A 23,094-nucleotide genomic window follows, 5' to 3' on the forward strand; every position below is an offset into this window, starting at 1 on the left:
AAACTTTTCATTCATGCCTTTCATTCTTACAAGTTTGACCCATACATCAACTACGGGTTCAAACTTTTCATTCATGCTTTTCTTTCATGTCGTTCATTCTTACAAGTTTGACCCGTACATCAACTACGGGGTCAAACTTTTCATTCATGCTTTTCTTTCATGCCTTTCATTCTTACAAGTTTGACCCGTACATCAACTACGGGTTCAAACTTTTCATTCACGCTTTTCTTTCTTTTATAGTACTCTCAATGTCCTGAAAATCTTACTACTCCTTTCACCAACACGTCCACCTACTACCCCATTCCACTAGACATACCTTCGATGATTATCACGCTCTCACGAATGTCATATGCTTCTTGCGTACTAGCCAGGCACGCAATCCACATACTAGTTTCATGCCTTCATGTAATCACCGCCTTATGTCCGAAGAAGTATGTTTCAGTTCGTGCAACATTTTTTTTAAATCTTACCAAGACAATATCATTGTCTTTCGTTTAATATTTACCCTTCCCAAGATGATTCATCCCTTTTTTTACTTAAACACCGGTACCCATATATAATAATACTGTGTACCGGGGGTCCATACGTCTAATACATGCTTTTGTATTCGTCTCAAACCGCATCCTCAGATCATCCTTCTCAAACACTTAAGCTTACCTTGCATATACAATACCGTTAGCTTCTTTATATAAATACATAAGTACATACTTACATTCATCTTCTACCTTTGGGTCTTGATCGAGTCTTGGATTGTACGGATTCCTTGTCACAAGAGCACACGGGTTTGAGTTCAAGTACTTACATCCTCATACTTAATTCTCTCAAACCAGGGCTTTGATACCAACTTGTAAGACCCGTACATGTTTTAACCAAAAAGACGCAGCGGAAATACGAACCATAAAATTTCTTTCACAACAATGCTCTAACATTCTTGAACATCATTTAAAATGACTCTTATAAAAGAGGGACATCATTCGTTATTAATTGACGTATCGAAAACATCATACAAATACAAGCTATGTGACTACTCCTCCCGTACAATCCGCGCTCATTAACACGATCTTCAACCTTTTAGACTTCATACTGTTGTTAAAACCTTTCAACCTGCAATCACCACATACATACGCATCATTAATATTTGGTGACATCATTCATAATCTAAACATATGTAATTAGATGACCAAATCGGATTCATTCTATTCATACTAATCCTTTCGAATTAACTTCCTAAGTAAAATCTTGCATCCCAACGTCAAATCTTCGTAAGGTCAACATTAGTGTACCTGCACTTTCATCTCATTCTCAAGACACATGATTAGTAACGTTAACTTTCAAGCGTATTAAAACTAAGTATATATATATACACATGTTCTATTCTTTCGTATACATTCAATCCCACTTCATATATATACATACACACATACATACATACATATTTTTATATATATACATACATACATCCATATCCAAACTCTCATATACCTTTCATATCCCATATGAACATACTACGAAATCTTAAACACGAACATCCATAAATATATATGTATAGGTCTTATACATACAACCTACATTCATACTCACACCATTCATTCTTACCTATGGGTTTCATCATTTGCAATTTCTTTTGATCCGTTTCACATATTTTTCGATTAAACCGGCCCCGATACGTCCCAACACGCATTTAACTAATATCTTAGTTGATTTTCCTTCTATCCAAACCTTTTCTTAACATTACCACATCCCTATACTCACCATCATAAAATCTTTCGATTAAAAGTTTTGACCCATTAATCCCTATAATGAGGTTTTACCGGTTTTACATCATACCGACCATTTGAACGAATCTTAAGTTAGCATTTCTCATTTATTTGTACGTTCCACCTTGATCTCCAATATTCAAATATATGTATATTCATGTAACTAAATACGAAGTGATTCTAGAAATCACTTACCTTAGACGCCCACATTCGTATCCGTTTCATTGCTTCCTTTTTACCCTTTTAGCCTTCCATGCATCCATCCATCTTGACACGATCCCTATACTTTCATGTCATCGCATTCACATTATTGTTAGTATATATGATTGTATATATTAACGATCATATCAAATTCATATTCCACATTGGACTTTCATTAGTCAATTCATTCACTAGCATGCATAGCTCAATTCACTGAAATTAGACTGTTTTCGGACGTCTGTTTACTGTACTTACGAGTTTGCAAAAATTACGATCTTTTTATGTGACGTGCCCCTCGGAGGGTTATCATTGTGTTAAATTTTTAGAGTCTAACTCTCTACCAAAAATTTATAAAAAATCATTTACTAAGCAGCAATCAGATTCGTCACTTTCTGACTGCAGCCCACAGAAAAATTCATTTAAAAATCCTTGATTATCCGATTGACATATTTCCAGTTGGAGAATTTCGTAACCTCCTGAAGCTACCTACAGTAAAAATTTGAGATCATAACTCAATTCCTAAATTGAGTTATGACATTCGTAATGGGCTGAAAATTCTGCCAGAAAACTCAGCCTGAACCTTTGATACGGAAAAATTCATAAAACGTTCATTTCTCGTCGAAAAAATGCAATTCCAGTTGGGTTTGAAAGGTTTTTCCTGGAAGTTCATCACAAACTCAATAAACATCAGTTTCTTACATAATTTGACCCGGTTACAGCCGATTAAAGTCGGCTGTAACTTTCTGGACAAACTTAGTTTCATCAAATCTTTTCTAATAATCTCACATTCTAACTTCACCTAGACATTTCATCAAACACTTGGTGTGCATACAACGTACTAAGCACATAGTACAAGTATCATATGCCTATTCCTACTAGTTCATGTCATGGATCATAAAAATTCAACTAAACTCACATGTCTTTCATTCTACATCTAATTCATTCAACAAATACTCAATACATGTAACTACATACATCAACATTACATCAAATTTTGCCTTCATGATCATCATTTTCATCATAATTTTTACATCAAATGGGTATATGTTTCAAATCATTCAAATAGCCAAATTCAAACAAAATTCTTATTCTATTGTGAAATCCTAACTCACAATTACACGAATTTCTACTTGGATTCATGATTGGGTCGAAACCCACTTTCTAAAATTCATCAACTTATGAAATTTGACTTACCACTTTGAAGAACAAGGTTAGTGATGTGCATAAAATGCAACATATAAATTACATCAATTGTGGCTTAAAACTAACCCTTTTTTAGTACTAATGTTGGAAAAAGTGTGCTTTTGTCTTCCTTTTGTATTTTCAGGATTAAATGAGCTCAAAATAACAAAAGAAGCAAAAAGACAGCAAAATCTAACATAAATTCAAGAAAAGGAACAAAAGTGATATGCCCGACCCCCCGACAACATCTTCCCAAGCAAAACAAAGAAGACAGAAGACTGAACACGCCCCGTGCTCAGTGAGCACGGGGCCGTGCCCAAGTGCCAGCAGAAAAGACAAACCCATAGAAGCTTCTACTGCCCACCACGGGGCCGTGCCCAGCGGACACGGGGGCGTGGTCAACTTCCTGTAGGCGCATTTATTGTAATTGCGAATTACAATTAATGAAGAGAGAGTGTGTCAGATGGACACGGGGCCGTGCCCAGCGGGCACGGGGCCGTGTCCGAGCTTCTGTTCAGCCTATAAATAGGAGTGTTTGGAGCTCTTGCAACTCATCCCTTGGCACACCACCTCTCTCACACTTCACCCACCACCCACCACCATCACAACACCATCATCTACCACCATCATCCATTGTCCATCATAGAGTGTGTGAGTCGTCTCGGGATCCAAGGTTGATCGTAAGAGTTCTTGACAATCAAAGGCCATGTTTGCCTAAGTCTCTTACATCACTTGGTGGAGAAAAGTGTTTAGTGTAATACTCTTTATTTTTAATCTTATGCACTTTTTAATTGGTTTTGTATTAATGACTTTAATTACTAGTTTCTTATGTTCAAGGTGATTCTTCCTTATTGTTTGTCCGTGGTGTCTTGGCATTATTTTACTGTCTATATAAAATAAAAGATTTTCACCATTCATATCTCCACGGTCTATATGGAGGTATGTTGGCTACCTGGTCGGGGGTTAAGGGAACGGTTTGGTAAGAGTCTTGCCATTGTTCAGTGTATAGATCCTGCAAAGGACCTGGGTTAAATTTAGTAGGACCTCCTTCAATACCCAAAGGTATTGGATGGCGGGGGTCCAAACTCTTTGATCCCCTTATAAGTTAAACTACTATTAAAACTTTAACCCGGCTATTTAGGACTGTATCCCTGCTGACTCAGACTACTTAGCCGAGGGTAACGTCGCCTTCAAAAGAGGGGCCTACCACATTATGCATTAATAACTTAATTAATTATCTTTCAATAATCCGACCCTTTAGGATTGTATCCTTGCTGACTCAAACTACTGGGTTGAGGGTAACGTCGCCTTCAAAAGAGGGGCCTACTACAATAACTAAGATAATCCCTTAAACAAGTGCAAAAGTGCGAAAATAATCAAAGGTTACACCACACACGAGTCGGATCCAAGTGATTCATCTTGTCTATCTGTTTTTATTTTTATTTTACTTTTCAGCATTTTAGTTAGTTTTATTTTCTTAGTTTAAAACCTTTTTCTAACATTTTGATTTGGTTAGACGTTGAGAATAAACCGGTACTAAAAGCTCTTGTGTCCTTGGACGACCTCTGTATCTTACCAACACTATACTACGTCCACGATGGGTGCACTTGCCCATATGTGTGTTTAGTGTTAGTAAATATCGTGTTTTATAAATTTAAAACTTGGCTAAAAAGGGCTTAAAATATATACCTAATATATATAACACCTCGCACACATCAAGTTTTTGGCGCCGTTTCCCAAGACACAAGGATTTTAAGAAAGCTTAAAATCGATGGCCTAATAAGTTTTTCAAAACTTTTTCAAAATGCGCGCACATTTTTCTGCATTTTAGTTTAGTTTGCATTTACAGTAGCCTGAACATGGGGCCGTGCTACATATTTTTCATTAAACGCCCAGATACAGAGTCTGAACACGGGGTCGTGCTCACTGAACACGCCCCCGTGCTCAACGAGACCAGTAACTTTTATTAAACTGCCGAGATACAGACCCTGAACACGGGGCCGTGTCCACTGAACACGGGGCCGTGTCCAGCCTCTGTTTCCATCTTTATTTTCTGTTTTCTGGTCTCGAGACTCAGTTGTGGTCTATTGAGTGATCCATATGGATCAATACTCAGGAGGCTACAACTACACCTATGGGGAGGATGATTACATGAGAGACTATTGCACTAATTGTGGAAACCCGCACTCGGTACAATATTGTAGCTTATTTCAACCATCCAATTCATACAACTCATACTTTGAGGAGTCAAGATATGAGCCACCACCTTCATATACTTATTATGAGGAACCATGGCGTGAACAACCCACCTCATATGAGTATTATGAAGAACAAAATTACGACCCTTATCCATCATATACTTACAATGAAGAACAATGGTATGAACCATCTACTTCATATGAGTACTATGAGGAATCAAGGATCGAACAACCGGATTCAAGCTTTGAGGATCCCGATCCTTTCTCTATCACCGAAGTGACCGATAGGATATTAGAACACATTAAGACTATCGAACGTTGTATAAAAGAATCTCGTGCAAGGGAAGAGGAGTCCCGCGCAAGAGAAGAATTAAATAAGGAAACGATAGTTGAAGAATTAAAAATGGAAGAACAAATAAGTGAAAAACCGACACATGAGCTAAACAACGAAAAAGGTGAGGCCGATAGCGTTAAAATTCAAGAAGATTCTAATTTTGAAGAAATTAATCTCTTGTCGCCTTCTTTCGAAAATCATTGTTTAGTACCAACTCATGCTAAGTTTTTAAAAGAGTTAAACACTAACACTAAAATTGAAGAAATGGTAAGTGTTAAGTTAACTAATGATCAAACTTTACTAATAAAAGAAGACCCTTTTGAAATAAACATTACACCGGTTCCATGTTTTTTTCAAAATTCATTTATTAGTAACGTCACCATTGATAAGGATCTTTGTGTTAACATAATGCCTAATTACATTTTCGAAAAATTAAGTATTAGTGATTTTTCTCCACTTCAGATACCCATTTTTCTATCTAATCGGAGAGTAATAAAATCAATCGGTGTAGTTGAGGACGTCTTGATTCAAACAAATCAAATGGTTATTCCAACCGACTTTGTCATCCTCGATGAAGCTGCTCTAGTGTTAGGAAGACCTTTTGTAAAAACTCATGAAGCTTTGAAAAACCGGAAGTTTAATAATCTACCTCTTCAATTAGGGGCATTTAAAAGGAGCATAGATCTTGAGCATTCAATGAAATATCCTTTTGGCAACAATGACCCCCTAATTGAAGATGAAGATGAGCCACCCGATATAAGTGAAAAGATTGACCACTTTGTTGAAGAAGAGGTCGCCATAGAACAAACCTTTAAAGTTCTTGATCTAGATGAGCCCCAAAATAAGGAGTCTCCTAAAGACCCGCCCCTTGAGCTCAAAGAACTTCCAAAAGGTTTGGAATATGCTTTTCTAGACAAAGATGATAATTCACCTGTAATTATTTCGTCTAAATTAAATAGTGTGGAAAAAGAAAAATTAATTAGACTTTTGAAAAAACATAAAAATGCGATCGCTTGGAAGCTTGTATATATAAAAGGAATAAGCCCTTCCATGTGCACGCACAAAATTCTGATGAACGATGACTACAAATCAGTAATACAACCACAAAGGAGAGTAAATCCAAATATCCAAGAAGTGGTTAAAAATGAGGTCATCAAACTCTTTATCCTATCTCTGATAGTCCATGGGTAAGTCCAGTCCAAGTAGTCCCAGAGAAGAGAGGTATGACGGTAATAACTAATGAAAAGAATGAATTAATACCAACGAGAACCGTCACAGGATGGAGAGTATGCATAGACTATAGACGATTAAATGAAGCAACAAGGAAAGACCACTTTCCTTTGCCCTTCATTGATCAAATGTTAGAACGATTATCCGGTCATAAATTTTACTGTTTCTTGGATGGTTTTTCAGGTTACTTTCAAATTCCAATAGCACCTGAAGACCAAGAAAAGACAACTTTCACATGGTGTCCATTTTCCATGATATGATAGAAAAGACAATGGAAGTCTTCATGGACGACTTTTCTATCTTTGGAGATTCATACGACCAGTGCCTCGATAACCTCGAACGAATGCTATCCTGATGTGAGGAAACTAGCCTCGCCCTTAACTGGGAAAAATGCCATTTCATGGTAACAGAGGGAGTAGTACTCGGTCACAAGATCTTGAGCGAAGGAATGGAAGTTGATCGAGCAAAAATAGACACAATTTCTCGATTACCTCCCCCCTCCTCCGTTAGAGCAATCAGAAGTTTCTTAGGGCATGCCGGATTTTATAGACGGTTTATCAAAGACTTTTCGAAAATTTCAAGACCTCTAACGAAATTACTTGAAAAAGATGCGCCTTTCATCTTTGACAAGGATTGCAATCAAGCATTTCTAACCCTCAAGGAAATGCTAGTCAATGCACCTATCATGATAGTGCCCGATTGGAAATTACCTTTCGAAATCATGTGTGATGCAAGTGACTTTGCCGTTGGAGCAGTCTTGGGACAAAGAAAAGAAAAGCATTTCCACCCGATTTATTATGCTAGTAAAACACTTAATGATGCACAAGAGAATTACACAACCACTGAAAAAGAATTACTAGCTGTGGTATTTGCTTTTGATAAATTTCGTTCTTACCTTGTTCTTTCTAAAACTGTAGTCTATACAGATCATGCAGCCATCCGATACCTCTTCAAGAAACAAGACGCAAAACCCCGTTTGATCAGGTGGATTCTACTCCTCCAAGAAGTTGATATTGAAATCAAAGACAAAAGAGGGGCAGAAAACACAGCAGCAGATCATCTTTCGCGCCTAGAAGACCCAGCTTTGGAGGCAACCAGGGACGAGCAAATCAGTGAAAAATTTCCAACAGAGTCCCTGGAAATGGCGGAATGTAGACAAGAACCATGGTTTGCCGACTATGCTAACTACTTAGCTAGCGGTGTAGTCTCCAAAGGATGGCCACATCACCAAAGAAAGAATTTTTTTGCTGATGTAAAGCATTACTTTTGGGAAGACCCTTATCTTTTCAAAATGTGTGCCGACCAACTCATCCGAAGGTGCGTACATGGCAGCAAAGCACGAAGAATTCTCCGCTATTGTCATGAAGGTCCATATGGAAGACATCATGGTGCCGCTAGTACCGCAGGAAAGGTATTTGATTCAGGATTTTATTGGCCGACCATTTATAAAGATGCGCAAAGTCTTATCAAGACATGTGATGCTTGCCAAAGATCAGGTAATATTTCTTCCAAAAACGAAATGCCACAAAATGGCATTCTCGTTTGTGAAATTTTTGATGTGTGGGGACTCGATTTCATGGGACCTTTCCCACCATCAAAAGGAAACAAATATATACTTGTGGCAGTCGATTACTTATCTAAATGAGCCGAGGCCGAGGCACTTCCAACAAATGATGGAAGAGTAGTGGTAAAATTTCTGAAAAAATTATTATCTCGTTTTGGAACACCTAAAGCATTAATAAGTGATAGAGGTACCCATTTTTTTAACCATCAACTCGAAAAAATCTTAACAAGATATGGGGTCTATCACCGGGTCTCAACAGCATATCATCCTCAAACAAACGGACAAGCCGAAGTGACTAATAGAGGTTTAAAACGAATACTTGAAAAAACCGTAGGTTTAAATAAAAAGGAATGGGCCGATAAATTAGATGATGCTTTATGGGCTTTTCGAACTGCTTATAAAACCACTATAGGCACAACCCCATATAAGCTCGTCTATGGAAAAAGTTGTCATTTGCCAGTAGAAATAGCTCACAAAGCCTACTGGGCAATAAAAAATGTGAACTTAGATTTGGAAATTGCAGGTAAAAATCGATTTTGTCAAATAAATGAATTAGATGAATTAAGGAATTATGCATACTCTAACTCGAAAATTTATAAGGAAAGAATAAAAAATTTACACGACAGATACATTAAACCTAATGAATTTCGAGTAGGAGATCTGGTTCTATTGTTTAATTCACGACTTCGATTATTTCCGAGTAAACTAAAATCTAGGTGGTCAGGATCTTTTTCCATCACCCATATTTTTCCTCACGGTGCAGTAGAAATTAAATCTCGGAATGGAATTCCATTCAAAGTCAATGGCCAGCGGCTGAAACTCTATCGAGGATCCATTGAGGATGAAGAGGAAGAGATCTCGCTTCAAACGGTAAAGGAATAAATGCATCCACATCATACCTGGTATGTTACGAACAAGTGGGTAAACATCGAATTCGGTAAGTCTTTTGACCAAGTTATTTTTTTTGGGAAAGCAGGGCACTCACACGAGCACTAAAAAAAAATTCAAAAACTTTGCTAGGCACGGGGCCGTGTCCGCTGGACACGGGGCCGTGTCCGCGCAACTGTCGGGATAAAACCCTCTTTTCATATCAGTTACATCATTACACACGCCCCGTTTCCCCGAAAAACGCTCTGGTCCAGGCGATTTTCCGCAGATTTTCAACGTCTCCTCTCATTCTAACAACATTAAGGTATGATTCTATCATCATTAGCAGTTAGATTAGTTACTTGCATGTAGTTAAAACATAAAAAATTTGGGAAAAATCTAGGGTTCTTGAAGTTCACCCAGATCAAACCTCAAATTTTTGCAATAATCTGTTAGTATTAGTTTAGATTAGTGTAATGGGAAGTAAATACACTTGTATTGTTGATAGATTTGCCCGATTTCTCATGAAAACCCCAAACCCTTGTTTTTGAACCGAAAAAGATGAAATTGAAAGGGTAAACGGTTTGTTTTGGGAAAAACGGCACTTGGGGTTTCATTTTCGGGGGAAACCGCACCTACTTGGCCAAAAATTTTCATATTTTCGGGACTAGGTCAAAAAATGCAATTTTTGAGTAACAGACGCGTGGACACGGGGTCGTGCCCACTGAGCACGGGGCCATGTCCAGCTAACTGTTTGCAGTTTCTCTCGAAAATCTCACTGTTTCGTGCTAACTTTTGGTGTATTCTTTCAGATGTCGAAGAAGTTCACAAGATTCAACGCAAATGAGCTCGATGCTAGAGCCAGATATGACACACTTCAAACAAGACCCGAAGAATACCCAAGGCAAGCATGCACGGACCTTTTAGCCATGGTGAACCAACTTGACCGGTTCAACAACCTCGTTACCGGACCACTAAGGGTTGCCCTAACCACTAGACTTCGATCGGTACACGAGTGCACTATGGAGTTCTACAGTACCTTCACTTTCGGTTCAAGGTGTGACCCTTTCGACAATGAGGGTGTTGCATTTCGGTGTGGTGGAACTAGGTACTCGATCTCTATGGCGCAATTCGGGGCAATAGTGGGGCTGTATACGGAGGAGGATTCGGGAAGTGAAGAAAACACCGGGGGAATGCGAGAGTTGGATGAAAATGAACGCTAAGCCGCATGGGCTCAGATTGGTGATGGGTTCTACAATCCGAGCAGCATTAAGAGTACTAAGCTGAGGGATCCGCTTTATCGCTACATTCATAGGCTCCTCACTTACTCTCTTAGTCAAAGACATGACAGCAACGGCGTTGTTGGGTTAAGAGATTTGGTAGTCCTTCACTGCATTCACAACCGAAGACCCCTCGATGTTCCATTCCCCCTACTCCGAAACATGCATCTGAACCGGCTTGCTCATACACCAACCCCTATTTTCTACGGGGGATGGGTGTACCGTCTCTTCAAGGACTTCACACGCATACCTAGGTCTTTCGAAAGGAGCCCATGGTCAGGATGGGTTGATGTGCACATTTGTCACGCCATGAACCTAATCTATGAGGCGGAAGACGGGTCGGTAAGCTTTCAGAGGATGCAAGGTCATGCATGGAACCCGCAAGAGGCGCTAGTCCTTCACGCTCCACCTCCCCACTACCAGTACCAACCCCACGGTGAACCGGGCCAGTCCTCCTCACAAGGAGGTGGTTTTCCTAACTTTCAGAGTTTACATGATCTTTTGCTGGAAAACCTTATGTGTACCAGGAACACCTACAACCTCGCCAACAACACATACCACCGGGTCGGAGCCATTGAAAGAAACATCACCGATATCCAAGATGACATCGGAAGCATCCGGGAGTACATGGCGGGGCATGGGGGAGGAGGTAACGACAGTGATGAAGACATAGACTAGGCAGGTGGAGTAGGAGTAGGAGCGGTTGGTTGGTGATCCCACAGGTTAAATTCCCTTTCTATCGAATAATTCCCGGCCTGCGTGCCGAAGTGTTGAACAATTTACTTTTCCTAACTTATTTTTATTTTCTGCTTTTGTTTTTATTTTTAACTTGATGGTTTGGATGTTTAACTTGGTAATTTAGGACGTTTGGTATTGTTTGGTGTGGTATTTACTGATAAAACAGGTACAAACGAGGCTTAGAGTGCTAAACATTAGTACTACTAAAGCCAGGACAGGAAAACCGGAGAAGGAAACTTCTTTTTTAGCCTTGCAGACTGTCCACACGGGGTCGTGTCCGGCCGACACGCCCCCGTGCCCATCTCCCAGACCTGCTGTTTGTTTAATTTCTGCAGATTTTTGGCCAGACACGGGGTCATGCCCAGCCAACACGCCCCCGTGTCCATCTTCTGTAAGTTTTCGTTACTGGCAGTTGAACACGGGGTCGTGTCCACCCGACACGGGGCCGTGTCCAGGATGCCAGTAACATAAAATTTTGCTTTTAACACCATTTTACACATTCAAACAACCTAAAAACTTATTTTTGGGACACACTGAATTTTGCAAGTCCTAATAACAAGCCTTACACAAAACTCTATTGGAACCGCTAATCACCCCAAATTTTTTTTTTTCAAAAAAAAAAATTCATTTTTTTACTTGTCTAAGTTTAAGTTGGAAATTCAAGTTCTAACAAGGTTATATTTTTACAAGTTTACAACCGATAGCGTCGTGATAAAAAGAACCAACATAAGAAAATTAGGAAAAGGCATGACACACTTAGTTAAAATTTGATTATATATATACTTGATCACATAAAAAGCCCTTTCCCACAAAAGTGAGTTTTGAGCCTTTAATGAGCATACAAATATATATCTTTACACTAAATGCTCATTTTTCGTTTCTTGTGTGAATAGCTGCTTGGTTCGTACGACTCTAGAACTTGCCACAACAATACATTCCTGGTCCTTACCAACTTAAACCCGAGTAAGTAAATGATGGAGGCATTAGGACTAACCCCTTTTTCATTCTACACCATTATTTTTCATTTTTTTTACCACCTACCCAAACTCCCCCTAGTTAACCCCTTTGAGCCTAAACCTTTTCATTTCTTAACCCAAAATAATCACCCTTTTTACCCATCTAAACCTTTTTATTTTTAACCCTTTTCTTTTAGTAACGACGTTCGGTTTTCTTATGACTTATGTTAAATATATATATATATATATATATATATATATATATATATATATATATATATATATATATATATATATATATATATATATTGATGAAACCAAACAAACGAACAAGTTCATCAAAAATAACTTTGTTTGAAGAAAAATTGGTTCATCAAAATAAAATAAAAATGTGAAAAATAAAAAGTCTTTCAGAAACCGATGTTTGTTACGCTTTTCGCCCTTTTTCTAACCACTAACCCAACCATCCACCTTTAGCCCAAGCCTAACCCTTCACCCAAAAAGTCCCCTTGATATTTACAAAGGTATATAGTTAAAAAGGATGAGGATTGATTGCTTGGGAAGCTTATGGTAGAAGTAAGTTCCATGCCGCTCTCGAGTGATTCACTAAAAATACACCTTCGGCCGAGTGTTGAGTGATTTCCCCGTGAGGTATGTGAACTTGTATATAAATGTAATTTTAAAAAGGTATGTTATGCCCTAATAAATAGTTTATCTTATGAAACGTTTTTAATAAATCATGATGAATAGGATTGTAAATAAATAAAAATAGAACCTAAATAATCATGGAATCCCCAACACTCTATGACAAGCCCAAAAACCTTCTCTTCTACCCATTCCATTTGGGAGTGAATAAAGCCACATTATAAAGAGTTTTGCTTGAGGACAAGCAAAGATTCAAGTGTGGGGGTATTTGATGTGCACAAAATGAAACATATAAATTACATCAATTGTGGCTTAAAACTAACCCTTTTTAGTACTAATGTTGGAAAAAGTGTGCTTTTGTCTTCCTTTTGTATTTTCAGGATTAAATGAGCTCAAAATAACAAAAGAAGCAAAAAGACAGCAAAATCTAACATAAATACAAGAAAAGGAACAAAAGTGATATGCCCGACCCCCGACAGCATCTTCCCAAGCAAAACAAAGAAGACAGAAGACTGAACACGCCCCGTGCTCAGTGAGCACGGGGCCGTGCCCAAGTGCCAGCAGAAAAGACAAACCCATAGAAGCTTCTACTGCCCACCACGGGGCCGTGCCCAGCGGACACGGGGGCGTGGTCAACTTCCTGCAGGCGCATTTATTGTAATTGCGAATTACAATTAATGAAGAGAGAGAGTGTCAGATGGACACGGGGTCGTGCCCAGCGGACACGGGGCCGTGTCCGACCTTCTGTTCAGCCTATAAATAGGAGTGTTTGGAGCTCTTGCAACTCATCCCTTGGCTCACCACCTCTCTCACACTTCACCCCTCACCCACCACCATCACAACACCATCATCCACCACCATCATCCATTGTCCATCATAGAGTGTGTGAGTCGTCTCGGGATCCAAGATTGATCGTAAGAGTTCTTGACAATCAAAGGCCATGTTTGCCTAAGTCTCTTACATCACTTGGTGAAGACAAGTGTTTAGTGTAATACTCTTTATTTTTAATCTTTTGCACTTTTTAATTGGTTTTGTATTAATAACTTTAATTACTAGTTTCTTATGTTGAAGGTGATTCTTCCTTATCGTTTGTCCATGGTGTCTTGGCATTATTTTACTGTCTATATAAAATAAAAGATTTTCACCATTCATATCTCCACGGTCTATATGGAGGTATGTTGGCTACCTGGTCGGGGGTTAAGGGAACGGTTTGGTAAGATTCTTGCCATTGTTCAGCGTATAGATCCTGCAAAGGACCTAGGTCAAATTTAGTAGGACCTCCTTCAATACCCAAAGGTATTGGATGGCGGGGGTCCAAACTCTTTGATCCCCTCATAAGTTAAACTACTATTAAAACTTTAACCCGGCTATTTAGGACTGTATCCCTGCTGACTCAGACTACTTAGCCGAGGGTAACGTCGCCTTCAAAAGAGGGGCCTACCACATTATGCATTAATAACTTAACTAATTATCTTTCAATAATCCGACCCTTTAGGATTGTATCCTTGCTGACTCAAACTACTGGGTTGAGGGTAACGTCGCCTTCAAAAGAGGGGCCTACTACAATAACTAAGATAATCCCTTAAACAAGTGCAAAAGTGCGAAAATAATCAAAGGTTACACCACACACGAGTCGGATCCAAGTGATTCATCTTGTCTATCTGTTTTTATTTTTATTTTATTTTTCAGCATTTTAGTTAGTTTTATTTTCTTAGTTTAAAACCTTTTTCTAACATTTTGATTTGGTTAGACGTTGAGGATAAACCGGTACTAAAAGCTCTTGTGTCCTTGGACGACCTCGGTATCTTACCAACACTATACTACGTCCACGATGGGTGCACTTGCCCATATGTGTGTTTAGTGTTAGTAAATATCGTGTTTTATAAATTTAAAACTTGGCTAAAAAGTGTAAAAATGGCTTAAATATATACCTAATATATATAACACCTCGCACACATCAGTTAGATGGTTAGAGATTAGGGTTCATGCATATGTTTTGGCTTTGATTCTCCTAATCTTGTTGATTTATGAAAACTAGGGTTTTCCTTGTTCTTCCTTTCTTCTGGTCGACTCGAGAACACACACATTGTGTGTTTTTATGTTTTATTTGTTATAAATAAATTATCATTCAAATATGCAACTTTAGCCCTTCAAGTTCTAGTTGTTATTTATTAATGCACAAAATCTTTCATTCTTTCTATACTAACATTCACATTTTTTTAACTTAGTTAGTCAACTAAGGTCATGACATTACATACTTAGAACATTAAGGTAAAATAATTAAATTACGCATTTTTGGGGTGTTACAACGAAGTCAATGACGTCGAAGACGAAGTTGATGAAGAGGAAGATGAGTTCGAAGATTATAGTGGAGGGAGTGATGATGGCAGTGAAGAAGATGTTTGGGAAGAGGTTTCAGATGATGAAGATTAAAGAATCATGCCATGTTTTAATTGTACATGCGATTTTACACTATAAACATGCAATTTAATATACATGGGGTTTTTAGTATACTAACATGCGATTTTAATATCTAAACATGCGATTTCATATAAATGAGTTTATAAGTAATGTACATGCGATTTTATTGTGTTTCCATGTTATGACATGCGATTTATGTTATATTGCATTGTTACCAACATGCGATATATAATACTTCAGTCATGTGATATATATAAGTAATGAACCATTAGATGTTTCAAATATGTATACAAAATAGGCAGAATACAACATAATAAAAGGTATTGTTTAACATAACATAACAAAAGACTATAAAATGATTAAGAGAAACCTAGTTACTTGAAGCAAAGATCTTGTCACGTTCTGTCGAACTGAACTCCATCTTCTCTTTCACTATAGACAGAGCATCATTCAGAAAAGAGAAGACCAAGTCATCAGCTCGAGACCGTTCCTTGATGTGCTCCAATGCGGCGTCTCTGAAGCTCGATGGTGGTTGTTCAAGGAGTCTCTCCCACATGTCTTGATTTTTCTTGATTTCTGAAAGAATCTTCCCCTGCACATCAAGAATCAAGTGAGAAGAGTTGACATCAGTGCTAATTTCTGTCGACGTGCGAGTTGACGATAGTTCCTTTATAGCAATGTTCTTCAATTGTTTAGAATCTTCAGAAGACATTTTTTGTTGTTATCTCGTATTTTTTTCCATATCTCCTTGTTTTTCAAGGGTGGCATTTTTCCAAAACTCTCTCTGGGTGTCAAGGTAAATAGGAGCCTCTGCTGTTATCAAAGTTTTGTACTTTGATGCAGAAAGGATGTCAAGGATGGAGTCGAAGGTGTGGTTATTAGTAGGTTTTGTGAGTATACCTACATAATTGTGTGGAGCTTTGTAGCGGATCTCCGGTGTTTCAGCGGCCATTTGAGTGGCTTCTGCTGTTTTGGAGGAAGATGATGGTTTTGATTTTGTTTTCGATTTTGGTTTCGTCATTTTTGATGAAGAAGATCGAAAAATATTTTTGGAGTTATGAGAGGGAAACTGTTATGAGAAAAGAACTTTTGGAATTCAATTCGACAGTAAAACCCTGTTTTGGTGTTAAGGCAGAGTTTTATTAAGGAAAAAGGTGAATGCTGATGTGTGTGAGCGGTTACAATGATCTGACGGCTAAAAACTGACCACGTGTCAAACATCTGATGAGATGGTAAATGATGGAAGACAGTTGTTTTAACAACTACTGATGGATCAAGTATCAGTAGTTACAACGATAATAAAATGAAACAGTGGATGTATCAGTGGATGAAACAATGATTTTAAACATCAGTGTTTTGAAGAGCAGAGGTTGATACTTTAGCAGTGGACAGACTTTAGAGAGTAGATGTTAAAGCACAACAGCATTTTAGATACAACAGTGGTAGAATAATGAAGATTTTGTCTCAACAACTGATAGTGCAGCAGTGTTTCAACTCTTGACAAAAATGTTAGCATCTGCTTGTTTAGATGTAGAACTTGATTTTGCTTTGTGAAAGCACAGTATCTTATCTAACATCTGTTTGAGCATTTGAAATGCTATTCTTAACAAAATACATTTTAGATGTAAATTATCAAGATTAAATTGCCAGCAGTTGTTTACAGGAATTTTTGTTCTAGGTTTTGCCAAGTGTCTATTATTTAGACAATGGTTTAGCATCCTAGATGATGAAGACATTTCTACATGAGCTGCTCATTTTGTGTCTAATTATCTGAACTAGAGCATGAGTATCTCAGTAGTCTAAGTCAATTTACAATCAATTTATGATCAGTGAAAACCTAACTTGAGCTCAACCTGACCTTGGTATGTATGTCATTTCCTTTTGACCAGATTTAAGGATAGTAATTTCACACAAAAATAAGGAAATTACATCCTGACCAGAGATGAGCTTTTACTATTAAAAATGAGTAAAAGAACAAAAATATATTTCATAAAGGAATGAAATATATCTGGTTTTTATTTTAGAGGAAAACACCTTAACAAAAATCAAAGGAAGTTTTGAAAATAATCAAAAGGATCCGACAATCTTCCAGTAAATTCATGATCATATCATTCTCAAGTTATTTTGACCATTGTTTGGGTCAATTTCTTGTCAATTGATTGTAAATTCCTTTTAAGCACCATCACTGAAGATGCTATTGTTACCAGAACAATTCCTGTATTGATGAATGCACACAGCTGCACAATGACCACTGATGATCTAATTTGAACCTCAAGAGTGTTTTATGCTTATACTCTTTTGCTTTTGATTTCAAAAGTTTGAGATAGCCACACTTTAAGATTTGTTCATTTTCCTTTTCCCTTTATACCCTGTTTATTCATATGTTCAGAAATACTCACTAGGAGATTATATTTTGAACATACTTTGTCCAAAATCATTTTGAAGCAATGTTTTGAGAGATCTGACCATGTATGAGCATGTTTTTTTTTTTTACAGATCTCACATTACTTATGATTAGGACTGTCTTGACATCTTATTTTCTCAATGTGTTTTTGACAAAGTTGATTTGGTCCTTTTGAAGGTACTCAACTTGCCTTTGAGCACATGAGAGATTTTGCCTAAAGTTTTATTTCCCTCTTTTCTATGTCAGCAGTATTCTAGTGTTTTGGATGAACACAAGTTCTGCTGAACTGAGGTACATACTTTAGTGTTTTATTGAAAACATCACAAATATCGAAACAACAACTGAAATCAATTTTGAAAACATCGAACGATCCCATAATTTATCAGATATTTTACAGATCTGAAAACTATGAGTGACATATGCATGAAAACACTTGTTGTGTGAGATTTGTGTGCCATATGACATCTTGGTTGATTTACAGAGTTTTTTGAATAACCATTTTGACCATGATTCACTCGTTACTCTGTTTTTCAACTGAATACAACCAATCCTTTAGTATCAATAACTTTTGAGCTGAACTGTTATGTCAAATTGATTGTTAGATCGAATTTGACTGTCCAAGCTCTGATACCAATTGTTAGGATCTAAGGCTGTCTGTGTTTGTGTTTGTTTGCATAAAACGAATAAGTGCAGCGGAAATGAGTAGCAAACTTTGTAAACACAAACAAAGGAAAGTGTAGATTGATAAACAATTGCTTTTCATTGAGTCAAAAGATTTACATAAAAGCAAAAGATTACAGTGCAGGCTTACAATCTAAACTCCCCCTCAGCCTGATACACCAGAGTTGGTTGCACAAGATGAAAGGATGAATTGAGGAGAAAAACTCACTCAAAACGATCAAGTGTAACAGTACAGAGTACTGTCATACTTATAGGCAAACCAAACTACTGATATGCTTCAGCTGACGTCACCATGATAGTGACATCTAACGACCTAACAAACTATAAATACTGTTCTATACAAACTACTGTTATGTAACATCTGATAATCACTAAAGTACAAAACATAAGGAAACTACTGCTTCACGTTCCACTGTTGTAGCCTTAGCACAGATGTTGAGTCTTCAGTGCTTTCTTCAAAGGTGATCAGTCTTTGAGAGGGCAGTGCTTGAGTCTTCAGCAGTACTTAGGATACAGTAGTAGATAGAGCAACAGAGTTTGTCTTCAGCAGTTGTTAGATAATCATCAGAGTTTGGTTTATCAGTTGTTGTAGTTGAGCAGCACTTAACATCCATCAGCTTTTAGATAACCACTGTCAAGGGGAGAGATTAGAGTAAACTGCTGCTTATTAAGTGTCCACTGATGGGATCCGGTTTTGGCTTTACATTATCTGTTCCTCTGTTAGGGTTCAATCCCAACATATATACATTATTAAAAGTTAGATTAGATTATATATGAAATTAAGTGTATAACAAAAAGTCTTTATAAATTTCACGTAGAATTAATTGGAATCCTTTATTAAAAGTAGGTTAGATTATATATGGGCTTATACGTGTGAGTAATTGTGATTATTGAATGGTTGAATTTTGAGGGTTTTGAAATGTGAATTTGATTATGATAGATTATATTTTAGTTTTAAAACTTCTAGAATGATTGAATCAAATAAAAGGATTATGATTTCCTAGAAACAAAAATAATTGAGTTTTTTTTTTCTGATCATTTTGAACATGAGCAAATAGAACGATAGCATCTTAATAAAAAAATAACTAATTACAAATGTGAAACCCAATAATTTTACTTCTATCCCATTTGAACGGAAAAGATAAGTACAAACTAAGAGTTAATTACATAGTTAGTACTCTTGTTTTGCACAAAATAACATATTTAAGTACTAATAATTTAAAATCACCTTCTAGGGTATTAACTTTTCATTTTGTAATGTTTGGAGGTATTAAGTTCTTGGATATTAACATAGTTAGTCCCTGTGGTTTGCACAAAATAACATATTTAGGTACTAATAGAATGTGATTTTAAGCCTACAAATAACGTTAATACCTTCAAACGTTACAAAATGAAAAGTTAATACCCTAGAATGTGATTTTAAACTATTAATACCTAAGAATGTTACTTTGTGCAAACCACAAGGACTAACTATGTAATTAACTCTACAAACTAAATTTAAAAAAAAAAAAATGCAATATGAAAATAAGAGATAGAATAATCGATTTTTTTTCATAAAATATGAGATAAGGGTAAAATAAATAAAAAAGTGTCAATTTGGTAAATAATAATATTAAGTATGAAAATGTAGGAAATTACAAATGTACACATCTTCAATGAATGACACGTGTCCAAAATCAAGTTTCTTTTATTATATAGTATAGATTAGTTAACCATTTAACCCAATTTAACCTTTAAAGTTACAAAATTAAGCCAAATGTTCATTACCAACCCAATCCCAAGTCCAATGTTATTAACCCAAGCCTAATTAAACCTAAAAGAAATTGAAATTAAATAAAATAAAGATGATTTGGTGGAGCGGCAACAATCCCCCCATCACCAAACACCCATCCTGCCCACTGCCCTCCCAACGGCGCTCATACATCCACCAACGTTCCAAATTCCGGCCATCACCAGGCTGATTTCGTCGGGATTTCATGATTAACCGATCAAGCTATGTTTGTTGATGTTTTTTTTTTGTTTTATCTTATAATTAGGAAAAACCGAGATATAGGGAAGTAAGGATTGTTTAAACTTTGAAAAAAAAAAATACTAGTTTACTATTATAGAATTAGTTATGACTTATGATAGTTATTTATGTTTTTCTACTCGATTCGACCCGCTATGAGCCAATTTTTTTTATGTAACTATAAGTCTAAAATCCTTAGAACTTTTCCGCACCTCAAAAAAAAATTCCATGGCCGTCACTGAAAGCATATAACATGCTTTTACCTTTAGCTCTTTAAACCTTACTTTATTATTATTAATATTACTATTACTATTTTCTAAAATCCTTAAATAATATAAAAGCATAAAAGAGACACATGTATATAACACAAACCACGCCCCAAACATACAAAAGTAACTGTCAAACCCTGCCTTTGCGTATCACACAACCAAACACAAAAGCAGATTATTATAACATCATGCATAACATACACGATGATACAACTTTATATCTATATATATATTTTATCTTCATCATGGAATGATCACTAGTGACCACCCGGCAACTTCTCCTTTATCTTCTCCATCAGTCCTTTCTTCTCATGTTCTTCACCTGCACCTTCATGTCCATAGCCGCCACCACCGCCACCTACGCTGGCTGAAGTACTGTATTCATGCCCGGTGGCTGAAGTATTGTGCTCGTGGCCGCCGTGATCACCGCCAGGCAGCTTCTCCTTGATCTTCTCCACCACACCTTTCTTCTTCCTTCTTCCTCCCATTCCATCATCCTCCGACTGCACAATTAATCACAACAACCGTTAAGTATTTCAGATATAGCGTTAAGGTTGAGCCGAACAGGGCCGGAACCATGGGTTAAGATGGGCCGCTGAGACTGTCACCAAAATTTGTTGGATTTTTTTTATATAAAATAGGGTCTTGTTTCACGGGTTGGATCGATCAACCCTTTGTATAAAACAAAATCTTATGATGTTATGATGAACTAGCCAAAAAGATTCCGGTTTCACTAGTGACACAAAATTATCATCACTATAATCAGTGACGGATTCAGAGGGTTCCTGGGTTGAACCCCAGTGAAAATTATTGAAAATCTAGCAAAAGGAACCCCTAAAAGAATTTCCTGGATCCACGACCGACAATAATAACCTATAAATTAAAAATTAGAAAGACTTAATTTTCTTTACTTACAGAGCTAGAACTACCACTTCCGGTCCGGTGGAGGATACCCCCACCGGCACCACCATGCTTCCCTTCTTCATAGCCATGACCACCTCCCATCCCCATGCCGGTTCCGGTACCACCGATGTTCTGACCAGTGGCAGTGGAGTGGACGTTGGCTCCCACACCTCCAACCTGATCATAGCCGGTGGTGTTGTAATTGTGACCATGCTCGCCGGTGTGGTGGCCCTCCTCCTTCCGGTACTGTTCTCCTCCGTATTGCGCCATTTTTTCTTCGGTTTTGAAATACAAGTGATGATTTACAAGTGTGTAACGGATAATTGCAGTTGGTGATGAGAAATGAGATGGGGTTGAAGGGGGTTTTATAGGGAGGGGATGGGGGTGTTAACGGAATTAACGGAATGATGTACGTGGAGGATGGAAAATGCATGGCATGGAGACAACCGTACACGTGCGAGATCGTATCATATCACGTGCCACGTTAGCTTTCGAAGGTTCTTATAAAATCCACACAAGTAGGTCGACATGTGTAAAGATATGTCGGCCGAGATTGTGGAGTTGGTTTTCTCGATAAGGTTTTGGATTTTTGTGCTTTTATGGATTAAATAATCTTTTGAGATTTTATTTACCAAACTAGATTACCGGTAATCTTTTGGGTGGGTTAAGTTATTCTATAAAATCTCAAAAAAAAAAAAAATAGGAAGTTTAACAAGACATTATAGAGTAACAAGTATCCAAAAACCTAAAACCTAAACTCACTACATCACTACCCAAACCCAAGGCCGGCCCTAAGAATTCCTGTACCCTGTTTAAGCTCAAAAAACGTGCCCCCAGGCCTTAACGAAATAAATAATTTAAACTAGTTTTTCATACAACCGTGAACTATTGACAAAAATATAGCATTCGATAAACAATGCAGTTGACAAAACACTCTCCTGCTATACAGCATTTCAATATCCACAGGGCACTAGTTGCCGCCCAACATGGACTAATTGTTTTTTATTAGTTTTTTAAATCATTTGGGTATTGGGCTCACTAATCTAATCCTAATGGGCTAACTAATCTAAACCATTTTTTTTTTTTGTAAGTGGGTCTATGTTATGTTAGTATTTGTTTGGCTACACCCTATTAATTTTTTTACATATATAATATCGGATCTTTTTAAAAAAAATACGTGCCCTACGAAATCACGGGCTCTGGCCGGTGGTCTTCCCTGCCCGCCTCTAGGGCCGGCCCTGCCCAAAACCTAAACACTCACCCCCATCCCACCCCACCACCACCCAAAAACCTAACCCCCCCCCCCTGCAAAAAAAAGGAAAAAAAAAAAAGAAAAAACCTATACATTACCAACCCCCCCCCCAACCAAAAAAAAAAAACAAACAAAAAAAATATAGGTTTTTCCATCCCCACCACCCAAAAACCTAAACCCCCAACCACCCCCGCCCCCCTCTCG

General features: G+C 37.5%; 1 protein-coding gene across 1 annotated transcript; it reads right to left on the minus strand.

Moving 5' to 3' along the window:
- Nucleotides 1–20,799: 20,799 nt before the first annotated feature.
- On the minus strand, nucleotides 20,800–21,990 carry LOC110867930 (dehydrin Xero 1). Its single transcript, XM_022116988.2, has 2 exons — nucleotides 21,651–21,990; nucleotides 20,800–21,238 (listed from the first exon to the last, which is right to left on the minus strand). The coding sequence occupies exons 1-2, from the start codon at nucleotides 21,906–21,908 to the stop codon at nucleotides 20,993–20,995; spliced, it is 504 nt and encodes a 167-aa protein (XP_021972680.1). The 5' UTR covers nucleotides 21,909–21,990; the 3' UTR covers nucleotides 20,800–20,992.
- Between the last annotated feature and the right edge of the window lie 1,104 nt (nucleotides 21,991–23,094).

Source organism: Helianthus annuus, chromosome 7 (assembly GCF_002127325.2).
Source record: "Helianthus annuus cultivar XRQ/B chromosome 7, HanXRQr2.0-SUNRISE, whole genome shotgun sequence".
Taxonomy (NCBI): domain Eukaryota; kingdom Viridiplantae; phylum Streptophyta; class Magnoliopsida; order Asterales; family Asteraceae; genus Helianthus; species Helianthus annuus.